The 21,436-nt window shown below is 37.6% G+C and overlaps 1 protein-coding gene across 1 annotated transcript; it reads left to right on the top strand.

The window, feature by feature from the left end:
- The first annotated feature begins 4,190 nt into the window (after positions 1–4,190).
- Positions 4,191–20,489, top strand: LOC101862783 (nucleotide exchange factor SIL1). Its single transcript, XM_005093190.3, has 9 exons — positions 4,191–5,402; positions 8,100–8,198; positions 9,684–9,824; positions 10,989–11,086; positions 11,991–12,182; positions 12,608–12,729; positions 13,879–14,140; positions 15,304–15,371; positions 17,292–20,489. The coding sequence occupies exons 1-9, from the start codon at positions 5,204–5,206 to the stop codon at positions 17,581–17,583; spliced, it is 1,473 nt and encodes a 490-aa protein (XP_005093247.1). The 5' UTR covers positions 4,191–5,203; the 3' UTR covers positions 17,584–20,489.
- The last annotated feature ends 947 nt before the right edge of the window (positions 20,490–21,436 follow it).

Raw genomic sequence — 21,436 nt, 5'->3', positions numbered from 1 at the left:
AACATCATCTTCGTGCGTGGCGCTGGCATATTTCACGCTCTCTCATCATGTTTTAAAAAATAGTGTATGTGTTCATAATTATGTACTCATGTTTTCGCCTGTCTGGATCACAATCACAGTGACCTATTTCGGTTGTCTGGGCGTGTGGTACGGTGCAGAGCAGCTATGTGGGTGGTTGGCGGGTGCTCTGGTGTGGTTGCGCCTTCTTTCCTATCAAATCCTTCTTTTTTATGTATACTCTCTTGTAACACATCTATTCTTGATCTTGGGCACTTATATGACCTTATTGTTTTGCAAGTGCCGTAAAACTCTTACTTAAACTAAAATAAAAAGAGAGCAGCTATAAAAGTATCATCAAACTGGTGGTGATTTCATCCAGTGTTCCATGCTGTGAAGTCCGAACGTTTCATTGCACTTACTTTTAGCGGAGGCGAGAGGACAGACAGAAACACTTAAACAATTAAACAAAATGAGCAAGAGAGAGAGGGGGGGGGGGAGAGAGAGGGGGGGGGGGGAGAAAGAGAGTGAAGGAAAGAAAAAAGACTTCTTGAAACCAGTAGGAAATAGAAGCAGTTCTCACACATCAATACAAGTGCGACATAGCCATATCATAACTTAATTAACATAATTTCGACAGTAGATCTTTACAAAACTACACGTTTCCTGAATACCGGTCCATTCCGGGAAGCGATCCTTTCAAATACATATTTTATACGCCCGTAAACTATACTAAGTTCTAACAATTACGCAAAGACAATCGCTGTGGCTGCAGATTAGGCCTAGACTTGCTGTTGGAAGAAGAATCGAACCACATGTAATTTTTAAAAAGTTTTAGTTTTAGTAGTTTTACGGCACTTGCAACCCAGTAGATCATGTAAATGCCAAAGATTAGCGACTGGAGAGTCATACATAGAAAAAAAGGAAGAGAAATTAAGGACAATGCTCAATAATAATGTAGGCCTATAGATTCAGATGTTTAATAGAGGTAAGATGAAGCAATAACCACATCAGAGCGTACGTCAACCACCCATGAATCTAACTACGTGTAGCTAAAATAAGATATAGATAAATGTGTCGAAGAGTATAATAATATTTAAGTGTTTAGTAAGTACCAGGTAAAATAATGTTTATTCAGAGTTGAAGGCCGTTGGTCCACGTACATAAAACACATTTTACAGAAGAGACTTCCATGACAACAGCACAGATCACAAATTAACATACATATATATATATATATATATATATATATATATATATATATATATATATATATATATATATATATATATATATATATATATATATATATATATATATATATATATATATATATTGTTTGTTTTTGTAAAGTGTTTTACGGCGCTCGCAACTGCATAGGTCATATGAGCGCGGGACACTCCTAATATTTTCAGTTGGTAGGAAATTTTGAATTTTGCCCGGGTGGCGGCCGAAGCCTACTCTTATCGATTTTAGACCACCAAGGGATCTTTAACGTGCGCAACTTGCACACGGGCCCTCCGAGATTTTTTGTCCTTGTCCGAGAAGGCTAGGTGTAGATCTTTCCTACCGGAAGATCAGGGGTGTGGCAGAAAGACAGCAATAAGGAGGAGCCAAGGAGTAACAGTAGAAAGGCTGCAGAAAGAGTCAGGAGCCCGGAGGAGGGGGCAAAGGAGGTGAGGGGGTGGGGGCAGAAAGTGGAAATGAAAGCAGACAACAGAACATTGCTAAAGAGCAGGGAAGGAGGGGAAAGGAGACAATTTTAGAGAAGAAAATTTTTTGGTCGCTACCCGGATTCGAACCCCGGGACCTTTTTGAATGAGAGGCCAACACCTTAACCTCTATATATATATATATATATATATATATATATATATATATGTAACAACATTTCGTATTCGTTTTGTGTTGCCGTATTGTTATTAAATACAATTCCATAATAGAATACGGGGAGTGCAGGTTGTACACACACCTCGTCTCATGAGTCAAACATATTGCATTTAAGAGTAATAATAATACACGTATTATATGCTCTTGTGGGGCACACTGATCTGACTAAGCTGAAAAAACCCCCAACCCGTCACATTCGAATACATCTATTCTTCCAACAAATGCAAATCAAAACTTTAATGGCCTGTCAAATTGAAATGTACAGTACAAGTTTAACTGCAATTTTAACTCCTGTTCCACAGACACCGGCCCATATGCGCATATTTTATCATCATTATGTATTCCAAACTGATAAATTATCCCCTCTCCCGGTTTCCCCAGCTATATCGTTACCATCAACCTTCATTATCATACTTTTCTTTCCCTCTCGCATTCCACTCAAGTTACTTGTCGAATTCACTCGCAAAAAGATCCACTGTGGTTTTTTTTTACTGACATTGTAGAAAAAGAAATACCCTAAGCTGAACGGAAACTTTCCAAGTGAAGGTCACGATCTCAGCAACACCTGCTTTGTAACACAATAGTGCGTTTTCTTCTTCTTCTTCTTCTTCTTCTTCTTCTTCTTCTTCTTCTTCTTCTTCTTCTTCTTCTCCTCCTCCTCCTTCTCCTCCTCCTCCTCCTCCTCCTCCTCCTCCTCCTCCTCCTCCTCCTCCTCCTCCTCCTCCTCCTTCTTCTTCTTCTTCTTCTTCTTCTTCTTCTTCTTCTTCTTTATAACGGGGCTCTCGTGGCCTAGATGTTGAGGTGTGCGCCTCTCATTCAAAGATCCCGGGTTCGAATCCGGGTATGCAACGGAAAAATTTTCTTCTCTAAAATATTTTGTTCCTTTCACCTCCTTTTTCTACTCTCTAACACTGTTCTGTCGTCTGCTTTCGTCTCCACTTTCTGCCCCCACCCTCTCCTTCTTAATTACCCCCTTCTCTGTGCTGACTCTTTCTGCAGTCTGCAGCCTTTCTACTGCTCCTTCTTACTGCTGTCTTTCAGCCACACCCATGGTCTTCTGGTAGGAAAGAACTACACCTAGCTTTCTCGGACTAGGGTGAAAAATCTTGGAGGTCCCGTGTGCAAGTTGTGCACGTTAAAGATCCCATGGTCTAAAATCGCCAAGAGTAGGCTCCGGCCGCCACCCGGACAAAATTCAAAATTTCCTACCAGATGAAAATGATTAATGTGTCTCGCGCACTCATATGACCTTATGCAGTTGCGAGCGCCGTAAAACACTTACAAAAACAAAAACAAAATTCTTTGGTATGATCAGTACACGTATAACTTCCTGAGGAGGTCGTGGCTGTAATGTTGGCGTTGTGATGGTGATGGCCCGGTACCGAGGAGGAGGAAGAAGAAATTAAGCGCCGACCTTAATGTTGCTTTTAAGTTTTGTAAATCTTTGGCCAATATATAGAGTGTAAATGATGAAAATATTTTTTAAAAAAAATAGTCGTACAAACTGAGACGAGTATTTAGTAAACACAATACATATTGTATAAAATAATGTAGGCCAAACATGCCGCATTTCACAATCCCAATGCTTTAATAAGGTGGTGGTGGTCGTGGTGGTGGTGGTGGTGGTGATGTAGGTGGAGGAGGAGGAGGAGGAGGAGGAGGAGGGCCTCGTTGTGTTCACAGAGTCAGCACGTTGGTGGTGATTTTCTCTTTCTTTTTTTCGTGAGTCCCGAGTTGATTTTCACACTAATCGTCCTTAAAGGTGTGCCGGGATCATCTGGACAATAAAGATTTATCTTACCTTTTCTTATCTAGATTTTTATATCATTGTGTCTTATTCACGTCTACGTTTTCTTTTCATGTATATCCTTTTTTTCTTCTCTAGTGATGCATTTATTAACGACTTACTATGTATATTATATAATATGAGCTAGTCTAATTTGCTTTTCTGCGCAGGCCTACGTACGTTATAGGCTTATAATGTGTATTCTATTTTTCTGCTCAATATCCCCCTCCCCCCCGTTTTCGAGGACAATGCTTATACAGGTTGTTGTTTTGAGTTTGAGCATGTTTAGAGAGCGATTGGTTGGAGGGCGTCACAGGTCCTACTTCTTTTTTTCCGTGCTGTAAAATTGTTTCTGTCTGTCTTTTCTCCCAGCACTAGATATGACCATTAGCGATGTCTTTCTCTTTATTCAAACAAACGAACAAACTAACAAAAACAAACAAACAAATAAACAAAGCATAAATGATACAACTTTTGGGTTTTAAAAAATTAGGTCTGACAGCAGCTGGTCATAATAATAATAATAAATAGATCTATATATGTGTTGTATTCTTTTAAGTCGCAGCTCTTGTATTTCAGTAGGCTACAAGACAAGTGAGGAAAATTCCATGGAACTCGATGTCAAATGGAACAAAGTCCGTTGAAAAATGCGACAAGGAGAATGGGGAAGTATAGTATTACATGCAGGCTTATTTGAATAGTGCCTATGATTTAGGTATTCAAAAACAAAAAGACGAAAATGCAAATAAGTGTTCACCAGGAATGAAAAAAAAAAGGTCACAAATTCGTTGCTTTTTGATTCATGTTTTATAATAACAAAGAGGAATTTTACTTTCGTTTTTCTAATGTCGACGTGTTTCAATGCGGTTACGCCAAGTGATATTATGTTCCAAAATGCAGCAAAATATGATGCAAGAATCTTTTGGGATTCTAAAAACACACTAGCTTTGAAACATACAGACAAACATTCTATCTTGATCCATGACTCCTTTCTTTACGAATGATTTAAGTTGAAAAAGTATTGAAATAATGATTTCCGTGAGCTGAAGTCACAACTGAAGAAATGCCTTGAACTTGAGTTTGAACTGACTGTATTATTGATTTATGATACACGCTGTACTATTCAGTACAGTGCTTTTTAAGCCGAGGTCTCTGCTTTTATGGTTTGCCAACCGTGCTGCTGAACTCAAACTTTCATGGTGTTGAGTGAGAATGGTGAAGAAAGTATCAAGATTTCTCACAAAACAGGAACCGGTGAAATGAGCAAGGTTGACAACTGGGGCCTAGATCTATGTGCATGCTAGATTTAGATTAGATATCAAGAATCTAGATCTAATTGCTACTGTTTTTGACCCACTGTTAAATGAAACTGCAGACACCAGGAGATGTAAATAGACTTGAGCATGGTGGTGTGGTTTTTTGAGTTGACTTGCTGAACATTTTTTTAGATTAATCATTGTGGTCCGTCCAACTTGTCAACGTTTCAAGCTGCACATTCGGAGTGTCTTGGAGAACCGTGTATTGACAGACATGAGTATTTTTCGGAAAAGTATTCAAGTTGTGGCACAGGTTTTGGTTGTTTTCTCAATATCTCAACTTTTTATGCACAACTTATGGGTCAGTAGTGAACAGACACAACAGATTGATAAGTTGTCTGCAAAGTCTGATGATCATGCAAAGTCAGCGCTTGTGTTTGTGAAAGATACAGATGAGAGTGATACTGATGAGGGTAAGTGGGAGGAATTCCGTTTCGAGCGCCCACATGAAACAAAGTAGAATAGAGGGTCAGAGTTGGGGTTAAGGTTTGGGGTAGAGGTAGGGGTTGGGCCAGGGTTAGGGTTAGGTCTCTTCTCTTGTGTTTGTTGGGGTGGTCGCTCATTACGGAAGTTCGTCCGGGTAATTTATGTCTGTCTTTTTGGATATAATGCTATGTGTTTGTGTTTACATGGACTACTGAGTCTGTAGAGATATTGATCATGTTACTGTGTTACTAAGTGGAACTCGGATTCAACGAGGTCTTAGGGCCTGACCTAAAATCTCGTTGAATCCGAGTGTTCGTATGCAAACACGAGGTTTTTTGTTGATAATTACAGGCACTGAGCAAGTAATGTTTAAAGAGAAGTTGCAAGTAGTGCCTGAAGTGCCTGCATATTATAAGCTGTGTAAAAAAAAGGCAGATTCGTTCAAATGCACACGCCAGTGCCATCTCGATTGTTTACCAAAAAGTTGTGTTGCTGTGTACAGCCTAGAAAACGGCAACTTTTGATTCCTTAGACCAGTGCACAATTCATTACGTAGATCTACGTCAAGACTAGCTATCATTGTAAAATAAAGATCAGTTGCCGAGGGGAAAAAAAGACTGACGCGTTAGAGTATCTGCAATGTTCAACGCCCGGACCGCTAGTGCCTCCCCCCTCCCCCCCTCCCTGACACACACACACAGCCACACATGTGCAAGTCGCCCATCCGACCTCAAAACACGCTTGAGAAGACATGTGCGCGGGCCAACAACACATGTGTTGGTATGAAAAAAAGGCCGCTGATTAGTCGCATGCTATCGGCTAAATGAATTATAATGGTTCACGATGCAGGTACAATGGATGGTTTCTGGGAATAGATAAAGTTCGTTCTGGGAGAAAAATGAGAGAAGCCACATCTGCAGGGGTGTTCATCCTGGAAGCGACCTCGTTGAATCCGAGCTCGCTGATTTAAGTGGTCGTTGAATCCGGGTTATTTTTATTGATTTTAAAGAAGAAAAAAAATGGGGAATCTATCTCATTTCGTTGAATCCGAGTTCTCGTTGAATCCGAGTTCCACTGTACAAGATGAACTTGTTCAAAATTCAGGGGTTGACTCTTGAAATCAGACTTTTATTTTTGGCCTACTCTATTTCTCCGAACGCTCAGGAAAATAAACTTGAACGGTTTCCGTTTCTGAGATTTTTGGTTATTTGCGAATGGAGTGTGAGTGTGTGTGTGTGTGTGTGTGTGTAGGTGCCTAAGGTGTGAACGAGGGGGGGGGGGGGCGTGGAGGGATTTTTTCTTTTTTTTTTAGTTTTTACTTTCGGGATGATTAAATGCAAAATAGTTTACGGCCAAAGTCGAGTAGTGTACCCTTTGAAGGCATCTTCAAATGAAGTTTAGTCCGGTAACATTGCCCCAACCACAACTGAAGTATCAGAATATTCAGACATCTAAACATCTCTAGCTCTAGAAATTGAATTCGATGCAAAAACTGCTTCTTCCCAGTCCTCGCCAAATGGCAGAATGAAAGATGACGCCAAACTCTCGCAAAATTAACCAAAAAATCTCGAGAACGGTAACCGTTCGGAGAAATAAAGGTCAAATTTATTTTCCTGAGCGTTTGGAGAAATAATCACTTCATTTTTAAAAATGTCATTATTTCTCCTTGGCTTAAAAATGAATTGTCAAGTTTATAACGCATAGGTTTACTTTTTATTTTACCAGTACTGTAGTTTGCCACTGCCTGAGAACTTGATAATCGATTTGGAGATAAAGCTGATTCTTATATGTGTCACAACGTGGTGGAATCAGGCGCTCGTCAATAATAAGCATGTAGAGTTATTAGTAATTGGTATCATCTTAAAGTTTGTTCAGTTGTCTTGCTATCTGCATATCAGTGAAAAAAATGCTCATCTATTTTGAATAGAAGTCAAGATATTTGAGATTGAAGAAGGTCAGGTCACTTGGTTTCAAAAGTAGAATTAGTGAAGAAATGGCCTCCAAAATTTGGTTATTTCCATAGCTTGACAGTGGAAATTGACTTTGTGGAAATTGAAAACGTACATTTTTTGTGCTTTTAATCAACATTTTTCAGTAAAACACAACTAGAAATGTGCTCTTAATTGAACAACAGTGGTGTTAAGCCGAAAAAAAAAATTACATAAAAATTGCCAAACTGGCAGAAAAATGCCAGTTTCTTCAATTTCATTGTTTTTATGAGTGCCTGATTTTACCACACTATGTGGACCATGTTTTTTGACAAATTTCAAGAGGCGCTACGCAGCTGACTGGTTAGCTTCCTGTTTACCCCCTTTGTTCATCGTTTGTTAAAGTGACTCATGGGTGATCCTTATTAATTTCCTTTTTAACTGTGTGAGAGGAATAGAGGCCTGAAGCTATTGATAACTACTGAGCAATTCACCAGCCTATTTCAGTTTCAGAAGAGCTCATGTGCACTTCGGTCAGAAGAGAATGATTTGTTTTCATCATTTTGATAAGTCCTGTGTAAGATGGTCACCTCATTCTAAGAGGTCCAGTTTTCTTCTCGACAATGGATTGTTCTCTTACACAGGTTAGACTAGTTTTTATGATATAATTTTTGTGCAAATAAGTTAATTGACGTTGATTTTTATCTTTTGTTCCATGTTGTGTTTATTCTGATTTCTCTCTTTTTTTATCCCCAGATGATGGTATAGTTTCTGTCGAAGACAATGAAAATGATGTCGGTGAAAGTGTAACAGAAGAGTTTGTGGCAACAGAAGAATGGCAAGAAGTTAAGAAAGGTAAGCTGAGCTGACATGGGAGAACTTAATGGTTGTTTGGAAATAGTCCCTGCAGGTTTTAGTTTTGTAGCTGTTAAATTTTCATGCTATTTAATGTCACACAATGGCTTAGATCCTTCTTTTAACAAACCAATTTATATCGAATTACCTTGACACATGCATGCCAAAAAAGTATATTCTTCTACCATTTCCTTTGAATCTGCGATAAATTATGTCACGACGTGGTGGAATCAGGCGCTCGTCAATTTTTTAGCATATGGGGTTATTAGTATCATCTTAAAGTCTGTTCATTTGTCTTCCTTTTGGTGATAAAAAATACATCTATGTGAAATAGAAGTCGAAATATTTGCGATTGAAGGTGGTCAGGGTCGCCTGGTTTCATTAGCGAGAAAATGACCGCCAAAGTTAACTTCCTTTGCCAGAGAGTCCTTTGAAACTGAAAATTTACATTTTCTATGCCTTTTAATGAATGTTTTTCAGTAAAATCCAAATGTGTTTTTAAATTGACCAAAAAGGTGTTGAGCAAAAAAACCAAACATTTTTTTAAAATTGCTCATCGGCCAAAAAATGCTGATTTCTTTGATTTCATTATTTTGATGAGCGCCTGTTTCCACTACGATGCTTCACAAATGATATGTTGAATCAAATTTTTATTCACTTTTCTATGTCATTTTGATTGGAAAGGCATGCAGCATCAAGTTGTATGTCAGGGTGCAGATGTCATATTAGCTGTAGAGATGTTAAGATTATTCATATTTGTATTTTAATCTTTTGGTCTGTCTTCTCTTTGAAATTATCCTGGACTATACGCCATGTATAGTTCTATAGTACTTGGTTAAAAAGTGACATTTCAATCAGAATGGCAATGAGCTGGAAACTCATTTATAGCCCCCTTTACTTTGTACAACGTAAAGACTAGGAAATTGTTCTTTTTACCTGTTATGTGTAATATTTGTGTCATGACGCGGTGAGATCAAGTGCTCGTCAATATTTGGGTACATAGAGTTATATGGTATTATCTTAAAGCTTGTTCATCATTTGCCTTGATTTTAATAAACAAACTATCCTTTTATTATCCTGAAGAGAATATATTTGAGATATTAGCAATTGATGGAGGTTGGGGTCTCCTGGTGTCAGTGGTAAAATTAGTGCAATAGTGGCAGTCAAAGTTTGGCAAAGCTTGAGTGCCCTTGAAAACAGAACATTTACATTTTTCCTGCCTTTGGTCAATGTTTATCGTAAAATTTCCACACAGAAACATGGTTTTAAAGTTACATAAATAGTGTTGACTCCCCCAAAAAAAGAATTTTGGTAAAGATAGCCCTATATGGCCTGGAAAATGTTGGTTTCTTCCATTTCATTATTTTGACAATTGCCTGATTTCACCAAGATGTCACACATATATATATATATATATATATATATATATATACACACTCATTCATACACTCATGTCTCAAATCTATGTTTTTTCCCTATTGTCAGGTCAAAAAATACCACCTGGTTTACATGTACAAATGGATCTGCAGAGTGGCAAACGCAAGGCTAGGCTCATTGGCAATCGAAAAGCAAGACATAGAAAAGCAAAAGAGCGGATAAAAACTTGGGATGCTGGAGAAAAGATAGGTATACATATTTCCTCACATTATTGGCATAGGCCTTATTTTATTGGTTGGTTTAAAAAAAAATTTCGGTGTGGTGTTATTCTGTCAAAATGATTGTTAATACCTCTTTTATTGTCTTTGTTTTATTGTTTGCGTTTTCCCCATAACAATAGGCTTTTATATTCATGTCTAAATTTGATGGTTAAAGTCTATTTTGTTGTGTATCAGTTCAGCTCACTTGAGCCTATTCCCGTGTATTTACCGAAGGCTCTGCCGGCCCAGTGGCCGAATCGCTTGTATTTACGGGATGCACATTATCGATTGATGTTGCCGGTGTTTTTCTGTTACAAGCTATTGGACGTGGCGAGCCAATACTTGACCCACTGTTTTGTTTTGTTTAAAATTTGGTAAAGTTATGCGCGACACTTTTTGAGCTGTAACGGACTAAGTCAATCACGTCCATCTTGCGATAGATGATTTTTATTATAAATTGGGGACATTTCAAAATATTTATTAAATAAAAACTATTCAGACAAATTAGATGCAGTTTTTTTTCTTCTGTAAGAGCATTTCTTTCTTTCTTTCTTTTGTTGCATTTTAAAAATCATGATAGCTTTCTCAGTCTTTTTGTGGTTAACGATTCAATATACCCCAAAACTGTCAGGCTGCAATGGTTGTTGTGTGAAAAATAGCTCAGGCTCAAGTGAGTTAACATTACATATATATTTATACTATGCCAAGTACAAGCTCTACTTGTCTATAAATTATATGCGTATTCTAGGTTTCTGTTAAAGGTATCAGGTTTTTTTTTTATCATTGATGCCAACAGCTGACATTTATAAGAATGGGGATCATCATTAGAAGGCATGATTGGTTGGACTTGGAGAAGCTGTGTGAGATGCCCTGGGATTTTAATCATTTGAATAGGGATGCACTCGAGTCCTTTGTTCATGCTGTTTTTATTTATTTCGTATATATATAGATCAACTGCCTTATATTTATACACTTGAATGCGGCTCAAGTTGTGTTCTTTACCCGCTCGTTACTTCTCTCTTTTTCTATGTGTTGTTTCAATTTCAATCAGTGCTTTTCAGATTGAGTACAAAGCTTTGCTTTTTCAGAGGCTCCATTTGATAGTTAGTACAAGTAAGGGAATGTTTGTCTAAATTAAGAATTCTATTTACAGGCTTCATCAACACAGAGAAAAAAAGGTTTACAAGAGAACAATTAAAGGAGGCTCTCAAAGATTTTAAATACAAAGATCTGGAGTCTGAGGTGAAGGAGGTAGGAACTATTTTCAACATCTTTAAACGATAAGAGTGGTTCTATATCCAAGTATTGTTTACTGTAAAGTTGGAGTTTTAGTTGGAGATATTATGTTCTACTTTAACATCTTTGTAAACTGCTGAAGAGGTTGTCTTAGCTACAAAAATTACTTTTTCTTGTTAAAACATACCATCAGCAAGCTTGTCAGTCCCCATTAGTTAAGAGGGTGATAATGAAATGAATAGTTTGAGAATGAAAAGTAATTTAATTAGGCTTTTCGCAATTTTTTAAATACCTTAATATATATTTTGTATGGAAATGCTTGTCTATTTTATTTGTTTTGACCATATAATATAATGTGTATATTCAGAGCTAGTGAGTGGGTTGTTGGCGGATGGTCTGGTGTGGTTTGCTTCTTCTTTCCTCTATGAAACATCTATCGTCCTTATTTCCCCTTCTTCTTTTTTATGTTTGTTAATCTTGTAACACCTCTCATCTTCTGGCGCTCATATATGACCTTATGCAGTTGTGAGGGCCGCAAAACCTCTATTAAAAATAAAAAAGAACTAGTGGTAGATGACTTTGGTAACCAAATCATAGTCTACTGTTTGCTGCAGTGATTGCATGCAGTCGGTGTGTTGCTTTGAAAACTTCTTTTGTTTTGTAGTACAACTTACTAAGATAAACAGTGATGTTACTGTTTGCACACAGTTAAGTGGAAAAAGTTTTAAATATTGAAGTCCCTCTTCTGGTTTTATATTGGTTATGGTCTCTAGTATGTTGAGACTTTGGTTGTTTTTGACTATGATAAAATTATTATACTTGTGGGCAAGGCAGGCAGTTAAGCCTGTTTTTCTTTTTATCAGTTCTTTATTTCATGGGAGATTGGGATGAGAGATTGCTATATGTATGTACTCTTCAGGAAAAAAAAGATAAGGAGCAGAAGAAATTCCGCAGTTACGATGAACTAAAGAAAGTCATGCAAGATGCCAAAATGTCAGTGAAAACTGAGGGAGAAATTGTGACGGAGCTTTTGTCAAGGTTGCAGAATCCTAGCCTAGGAAAAGAGGAGGCAGTCCTGATCCTGACTGACTTGGAGTACTATCTTCATCAGGTGAGTCGATTGTACAGTTGTGTTATCTTCTTCATGTTCATACTATTTGAACAAGTAATTTTGTGTTAAGCATTTCCTCCGTAATATTTACCATACTCAATGATCTGTGATGAGAAGGAGCGTAAGAGAGAAAAGAGGGGGAGAGCATCTTTAGAGCTTAGGAATTTGTAGGCAATGTGGGTAGTTGGTGGGTGCTGCTCCGGTACTGTTTGCTCCTTCTTTGGTATCCTACATCAATCGTCCTTATCTCTCTTCCTTTTTTTTTTTTTTTGATTCGTTACTCTCTTGTAACACCTCTTATCTTTGGCACTTATATGACTTAATTGTGTTGCAAGCTCTGTAAATCTCTTACCAAACTGCTAAGTCACCACAAAGTAAATCGTTTTTGAGAGAATCTTAAACATATTTTCGTTCATTCATTTCAGATTGACAATGCAAGGTTGTTTTCTGACCAGGGAGGCTTGAACAGTTTGAGACAATTTTTGAATAAGTCTGATCCTGACATCAGAGCTGGGGCGGCACACTCTTTAGGGGCTGCCTTGCAAAGGTAAAGAAATGCTTGTAAAAGAAATTCTTAATGCTGCTCTTGGAAATTGGAAGTTTTGCTTAAATTTTCGAGATGTCACCTGTTGCGAACACTTATTCTTAGAAAGAAAAAAACCTATCTCTTCCTCTTCTAGGATTGCTTTCAAACTGCCTCTACCTTTCTTCTCATGTATCTTGAACAACTGTGTTTTTGATAAAAAGAAACTGTTGCACCTGGAGTTTTATTTCGATTCTTCTCTTTTCGTTTAACCTCTCTTGTCAAACCTATATCAATTTATTTGTCTTGACTCTTTGCTCATTCTAACTAATGCTATAACTTTGAATCTTGATTTTTGAGCTACTTATAACCTCAACAATCACATAATCCAATGGCAGTTACAAAATATTCAAAGACACAGTTGTTTTTAAAAAAAGTTTTAATGTAGAATTTTTAAACCCTCATCAACAAAATAAGGTAATTTAGGAGGCTGGCTTTGACCCTGCCTATCAGGGCCAACCCAGGCTGAGAGGGATACCACGTCCCTAAGAAAGATTGAGGAACTTGATAAAAGTTCTCCCCACACTGGAATTTAAGTCGGGTCTTCCTGCAAATAAGGGTGAAGTAAGTAACCGCTACATCATAAACACAGCTATTTAACTGTTTGTTCGTTCTTTGTCAAGAAATTCTACTTGTGAGGTTCAGCAATTTAGAAAGCTCTTTTACCAGTGAAAAATACCCCCCCCCCCCCAAATAAAAACAGTCCAAAAACAAATAGATCAAAATTCAACCATATCACAGGGCCAATATATATGCATGATTCTTAATTTCTCTTCCAAGTGTTATCTTGTTTCTTTACATTTTGATGTGCAGTCTGGTTCCACACCTTTTTCAATGTTGCCACCGTCATAATCAGTTCTCTGCAGATTTTGGCATTATTGTGATGACTTACTTTAAATTAATTATAGTCGGGTGTGGGTGACTCAAATACTTCGGGGATGGACAAATGTGTTCGATACATTCGTAAATCGGGTTAGCCAATATAAAAAAAAATTAAAGAGATATCAGCCGGGGAATGGCCTATAGTGTGACCTATCCTTGATTTAGAGTTTTCTGTGCTTGTGTTATCTCTGTGCCGGACTGCACAACAACTTATTTTTGTTCTCTTTTCAGTAACGTTCAAGTTCAAGTCGCAGCTATGGATTCTGGACTTATGCAACAACTGGTGACAATTTTGTCGGTGGACACTTCCTTACAAGTTCGCAAGAAATCACTTTTTGCCCTGTCCACACTCATACGCCAATTCCCATTTGCTCAGAAAAGATTTTTAGATATTGGAGGTCTGCAAGCACTAGCAGATCTTTTTGTTGCTGCGAAAGAAGAAAAGTTGAAGATAAAGATTGTCACATTGCTCACCGACTTGTTAGTGGAATATGTAAGTACTGCTGTCTGTTTTAGTCTCTCTTGAAATTGTAGTGCCTGTTTTTTGTCATAATTACTCTTTTTTTTTTAAGGGGATGAATAGTGGGTTCTTTTGTGTTTTTTTTTTTTTCTGTTCATTGAAAATGATATGTTGACCAAATCTGTGTGTGGTGAATTGTGGCAAGTATCTTATCAACTCATTTTAACCTAGTGCTTGGACACTGTCTTTTTATATGTGTATATGTGTGCGTGCATGTACACTTGATGATGGTAAGTGCAATAACAGCATCTCCTTGCTGGATACAGAGGTTTGCTTCCTGTCATGAAAGGATGTCACCAGCTGCTGGTTGTTTACCTCAGACTTGGATAGGATTTAGATAGCCTTAGGTGGTTGGCAGGGACTTCTTCTACTTGTAGGTTAGACATTATTTGCTGTCTTTCACTGTTTTTCTTGTCTTTCGTTCTTGTTTCTTGTTTTTTCCTGCCTTTCTTAATAACGTAGTAGTTTTCCCTGTCTTTTTTCTTATTTTTCTCTTAATTTTTTTCTACTGCTTTTCTTTCTTTCTTTCTTGTCACTGTCTGTTTCTGTCTTTTTCCAGGTTCTTCTGTTTCCCCAGTCTTTCTCTTCTTCTCACAATGTTTTTCTTCTCTTTTTCTTATCTCTTTGATTTTTCCAGTTATCTTCTTATTTTTTTTGTTATCACTACATGATTGTTGCGTTTACTATGTGCTTTTCATCTATTGTACCAATCTAAGTACATTCAGATAGACAGGGTTGTTCAAAGGTACATTCGAATCTGCTCTAGGGAGCACCTTTACGATTTATACTATAAGGCAGTCACCTTTACAAATGGCCCCTTCCCATGTCTCCCCTAGCATTTTTTTCCCCCACTTATTATGAAACCTTGAAAGACATCCAGCTGTCTGAGACATTTACTTTTCTCCTCGACAGATAATGGGTGGCGTTCTTAGACAATTATTATTGTACATATGTACTGCATTCCGTCACTCTTTTTGCGCGTGGTTGGAGGGCGCCACTGGTAGGTCCTGCTTCTTTACTTTCTCCCTGTTGTTTCTGTCTCTCTGTCTTTACTTTTTCCCAACACGTAATGACCATTTTGTTGATGTGCTTCTCTTTACTCAAACAAATAAACAAACTTCCCTCTTTTCACACAGGACTTTAATATACAGCACATTCAAGCTGATGACTCCGTCCAGTCTCAGAGGTCCATGCAGTATAAAGAGTGAGTTTTTTTGTTTTTTTTCTGATTTTAAAAAAGGTTCTTGCTTGGTTCACTCTTCATAGATCACGTAAAATTTGTTTTTAAAAAAAAATTGTACATTTTCTGTCGACAGCAGATGTACAACTTTCTTTATGATACAGAGTTGTCAGTTTCTTTGTGCAGGTAGCTGAAGGTCACCCTTGGTTGGTCTTGTGTCTGTTCTATCCCTCTATTGTTTCTGTTTATTCCGATAGTACTAAATGACTGCTAGTATAATTATGTGCTTCTCGATCACTCAAACTAAAATGTGTCACGATGTGGTGGAATCGGGTGCTCGTCATCAATACATGGATGGCTGGTGCCTCTATAAATAAATCATTGATGGTCTGAGGTCGGGTGCTCGTCAGTTTTTGGACATATGGGGCTATCGGTATCATCTTAAAGCCTGTTCATTTGCCTTCCTTTTGGTGAAAATAATGTCCATCTGTGTTGAATAGAAGTCGAAATATTTGCGATTGAAGGAGATCCAGGCTGTTTGGTTTCAGAGGTAAAATTAATGAGAAAATGGTCGCCAAAGTTTGGTAACTTCCGTAGCCTGAGAGTCTATGGAAACTGAAAATTTACATTTTCTATGCCTTTACTTAGTGACAATGTTTTTCAGTGAAATCCACACAAAAATGTGTTTTAAAAAATGGACATAAATGGTGTTTAGCCAAAAAAAGAAAATTAGCAAAAAATTTCCCATCGACGAAAATAATGCTGATTTCTTTGATTTCATTATTTTGACGAGCACCTGATTTCTCCACGATGCCTCACAAATTCTTTGTTATCAATTATTTCAACTTTTTCTCTGGCAACTCTGGCAAAAAAAATGTCCTCATTTGGTATCTAAACTATATAATTTATTTTTTTGAGTGTGAAAGTGCTTCACACGTGTATCACTTGTGGCTGGCTTTTCTATTTCAAATTCAATGTAATCATTTTGATCCATGGGGTATGAATGCCATTGCAGCCCGTTAGGCGCATACCTCCATCATTCACATCCTGTCTCTATTGATTGCCCTGTACCCATTTGCAAATGGGTGAACTGATTAATAAAAATGAAGTACAAAGTTCTACCTACCCAGCAGAGACTGGAATTGGACTCACAACATTCTTATTGCAAATTTGATAGCTCACCCTTTTGACTTGGCATCCTCTTTATGTTTAGATTCATTCTGCTTTATCTATCATGGCTACATCCTGTGATAAACCCTTTGCATGAATGTTTTGACCCCAACAGTCTGAGAAACATCAAACGTTGGTTACATTTGCAATGTGATTATCAGTTTGAACTATGGACTAATATTTTGTTTCGTTTGGGTAAGTGTTTTACGGTGCTCACAACTGCATAAGGTCATATGAGCGCTCGCTGGACTAATATTTAGATAATCAGTAGGTACTTGCAATAATAAGGTACTGTTTGTTGCTGACTCCGTTTGGTAGTCTGTTATAATCCAGGAAAAACGAATTGTGTGCTCCATGTGACTACGTGTTGAATGTGAATGATGGTCATGGTTATTTAGAGCTCTGTCCCCCTGAGTCTACAGGACCTGATGCCCCAAAGATCTTGTGTGTGGACTGCTTGATGCACGCTGAGGCTTTTGTTTTATGCACAATTAAATTTTTAAGGTAGTCACGTTCAGGCGTGTTAAGACTAAAAATCTAACAATCTACCACACTGTTCTTTGGGACAAATGTGTAGATGAATCAGGAGGCCAGCCATGGGAGTAATTGTAAAGTTACTGTAGAAGTATTCCATCAGAACAGATTTATTTCAAGATTATAACTTCCCACTTAATTTAATGCTTCAGCGTAAAAACGAGAAATTGACTCTAGTTGTATTAATATCTTGACTGTTCTCTGTTGGCTAATAAATGAGCTTTCTGTTATTCTCCCCAGAATTGAGCTGCGAAAAACCATGTCTTCCAGTGGCTGGTGCAGTTTAATGACCTCTCTCCTCCAGTCCCTCTCTGGCCACGACAGTGTGGAGAAACTCATCACTGCTATGTCTGCTCTCGCCAACACGTGCAAACAAGATTTTTCTCCGGCACGATCCCACCTACAGAGTTTGCTCTCACAGTATCGCCAGCTGGCGCAGGAAGAGAAAGATGAGGGTCAGGATGACTTTTTTACATCTATTTATTCTTCTTTAGAGAATCTAGTTGGTCAGATCGTGAGGGATGATTTGTAATTGGTGTAAAATGTTGAAAACCATAAGAGGAAAATATTTTGTACTAGATGTCAGAATGAATTATTTTTAGACTTGAAATATTGGGTAGTACTGTGGAATACTTTTCCTCCGGCTCTCAGAGATGAGGAAATCTTAAGCCACTCGCTCAACTGTTACATATTTGTATCCCTTATAATTTGACATTGTTCTTGTCCGATATATTAATATCAGAGGATCACAGTGTTGCTGTCTGTTTCTCGTGACTATTTGATGGATGGTATTACTAGAAAAATTACTTTTGACATCAAGTTACAAAGCCAGGACCATCTTATGTGAGCAAATTTCCTTTCATGCAAGTTCGTATGAGTGGACTCCACTGTACATTTACAGCCTTATTGTTCAAACATCTGCTCATCCTTTTTGCTGTTTCTAGTCAGTACTCATGGGGTGACCTGATTGTCAATGTCTGCTGCAGATCTGACACCTGAAGAAGAAGAATCAGTAACAAGTGAAACATTTTACTTGACGTCCACTTGAACTTAAATTGCTTCAGATTTTAGGGGATGCATGTGCCTGGCCAGAGAATTTCTCCTTTTATAAAGTGGGAAGTTGAAGCTTCAATGAACAGACACTGCATCTGAGTGGGGTATAATTTTTCTGAGTTGGGTCTTGTATTTCCAGTTCTTCCTGATCCTAATCTCTACTGCTGGCAATGAGTTGTGACCTTATTCTTATTTCATTGCAAAGACTTATTTTTATGTTGATGGGCACCCTTTGTTGATTTTTCTGCATTTTGATTTTAAAAATCCTGTTTGCATTCTAGTCTCTTCATTTTCCTAGAAGTGCTTGGCTTTTTCTTCAGCGCTGCTCACTCTACCTCTTTCTTGAGCACATTATTATACATCAGTTAATAAAGAGGTCATTGTCTCTTTAAAAGGATTATTTGGGGGAAAGATGGAAAGGAAGTATTTGTTCAAAGCTCAGGCTGAGAATATTTTTTAAATTCTGTTAATGTACATCGAGTCTAACTAAACAATTGTCACAGTGTATGTATAGCTGATTATGTAATGTAAACACAAGTGTCTCAGAAAATCCACTCATATATAATATATATATTCATTTTCATCACTCTGTAATTGACTCCATTTGAACGGATAAAGATTTAGCAGTTATTGACTCAGCAGGTTCGATGCATGCAAGGTGTACATTCGAAAGAGGCATGGCTTAATGATTATTGTAAAAGGGTTCAAGGCTGTACAGGTAGAACAACTGTTTTATTTTTAATGAAATCGTAAGGAAAAATTTAATGGACTGGTTTGTAGTATGTGCTGAAATTGATTGAATCTTTTTATCTTTTCAAAAAGAAAGCTGCATTTCCTCATTTGTCTGACATTTTCATTGTACCATGTTTATAATGCATATTTTGTTGTTTATTCTCATTCCCTTATACTTTTACTCTCATTACAATGATGTGATATTTTGGATGAGGTAAGAAAGTGACATTAAATAACTCTGCTGTCCATTGAATTACTGTCCATGGAATGAGATGTCTTCATGAAGAAAGATTGAAGAGTATGTCAAGTTTATGAGTATTGTATGTGTTATTTTTTTGCTTTTTTCATTACCGGGTACTCTATGCTCTTTTGAGAATAATGCTGTGGTTATTTCTATGAAGCAACTTTTGAACCAGCAATGTCCGTTTCTGGTAAGAAATGAGTTAAAATGACATCATATCCTCTCTCATGAAGTGTTGAAATTTCTTTCTCAATTTTTGATAAATAGTAGGGTTTATGACTCCGCAGTATAGGCCCTACCTTGTTTTGTCATTAAATGTAATCTACAGTCTAGCACGCACATGGCGCAATCGGTTGGAAGCAGAAATCTTTTTGTCAAAAGAATTTCACTCAGTATGTGTTTCAGGCTATGGAAGGACAAAGTTGGATAATTGGGTCAAAATTTTACTTTAGTTATGCCCTTTATGGTCATATGTGTTGCATTCATAGTTCTGTATGTTTAAGCTGTTTTGCAGATTTGGGATTTTGGCATTGGTTTTATATCCACCTCTGCTGGGATGAGCCACTTTTCCTTGACCAGGAAGCCTTTCAGCGTCTTAGGCTCTGCCATGGTTCACTCTCTACAACAACTTCACCTGGACCTAACTTTGCAAAATGCTGGCAAGCTGTCACATAGTGTGTAATCTGTGTCGAAAGGAAGTTCATTTACACTCTGGTGACATAGTCGACATGCAGACATAGACTTTTCATACATGCAAAGTGAAACTTGAACAGGCTAGATCCACCGCTGAACACTTCTGTGACAAATGCAATAACACATTCTTGGCTTACAATATTGCCTTCGGCTTATAGAGAGATGATTGGCCAACATTCGTACAGTGCTTGCTCTCTCATCACAGCTACTTTGGTAAATGAAAGTTGCTGTCATTTTACCCTCTGGTGGCCCTAATTTTTTTTTCTCCACTATGTGCGGATTGTTTTTGCTGTGTGCATGTTTTGAATACAAAGAATATAATATGAAAGGAAAAATTTGGAACCTTAAAACCAGTTTGCTATATATATGTGTCTTAGCTATGTGCCTGTTAGACTGTATGTAAAAACCTAAACTGTTAATATTGTCATTGCTCTTCCACAATGAAAGAAACTGGAAATGGCTATTATCGACCTTGAATGGATTTGTGGTTCATGATTTGTCTTATCTGTACGTGAATTGTGATTTTTCAATATATATCAGTTCACAATGTTGTACCTAGTACCAATGATGTTTGTGGAAAAAACGTGTTTTTTTTCGACAAGAAGCACAATTGTTAGGAGCTTTTATTTGATGCGCCATAAGACATGTCATGAAAAGTTTTTTTTCAAATCCCGTAGCAAATGTGGGTGGTGGGATGATTTCAGTTTGTGTAAAAAAAATGCATTAAAATAAAATATTTGAAGGGCTGCTGGATAAAACCTGTGTAAAAACTCACTTGAAAATTAAATAAATTCTTGAACCAGACATATGAAGGAAATAAACTTTTGCATAGTCAGTGAGGAGATAACAAAACAATTATTATTTTTTTTTGTAACCCTGTGGAAGTTTGTTGAGACCAGTCTACTGAGGTACAAAGAAAATTAGTGGGTGGTTGGCAGGTGCTCTGGTGTGGTTTGTTTCTTCTTTCCTATCAAACATCTATTGTCCTTATCTCTCCTTCTTTTTGTGTTTGTTACTCTCTTGTAACACCTCTAATCTTCGGCACTTATATGACTTTATTGTGTTACAAATGCTGTCAAACTCTTACTAAAACAAAAGAAAATTATTTCACAGACTAAGGCTGCCCGCCCACAGATCATACAAGTTTTGCGATCATCGCTAAAATTGCGTTAGAATTCGTCTGTTTCTGCCAGCAAGGCTGCCCGCCCATACACCAAGCACAATTTATGTTGAAACAACTTTGCCCACAGATTTTAAAAATTTTGTGCCTTTACCAGTTTTGTCAGAGTTGAGTCGGTTTCTGCCTTTAATTACTTGTAAACCACAGGAGCCGACACCCTAGTGAAAAAGTCAGAGAGCACAGGCACTCTCTCCTGTCTCTCTGTGTGTCAGGCCATCTTAATGTCCTTCTATCTCTAGCACTAGCACTGTCTCTTTGTGGGTGGTTGGGGGGTGCTCTGGTGTGGTTTGCTCCTTCTTTCCTATAAAAAAACATCTATCGTCCTTATATCTCCTCCTCCTTTTTTGTGTAGTATTAGTATGTTACTCTCTTGTGACACATCTATTCTTTGGCACTTATAACCTATATAACCTTACTTATTGTGTTGCAAGTGCCGTAAAACTCTTACTCTTAAAGTCTTATTAAAACCAAAACTGTCTCTTTCTC

This window comes from Aplysia californica, unplaced genomic scaffold (assembly GCF_000002075.1).
Source record: "Aplysia californica isolate F4 #8 unplaced genomic scaffold, AplCal3.0 scaffold00059, whole genome shotgun sequence".
Taxonomy (NCBI): Eukaryota; Metazoa; Mollusca; class Gastropoda; order Aplysiida; family Aplysiidae; genus Aplysia; species Aplysia californica.
The sequence above is the reverse complement of the archived record's forward strand: the minus strand, read 5'-3'. Positions and strand labels throughout refer to the sequence as shown.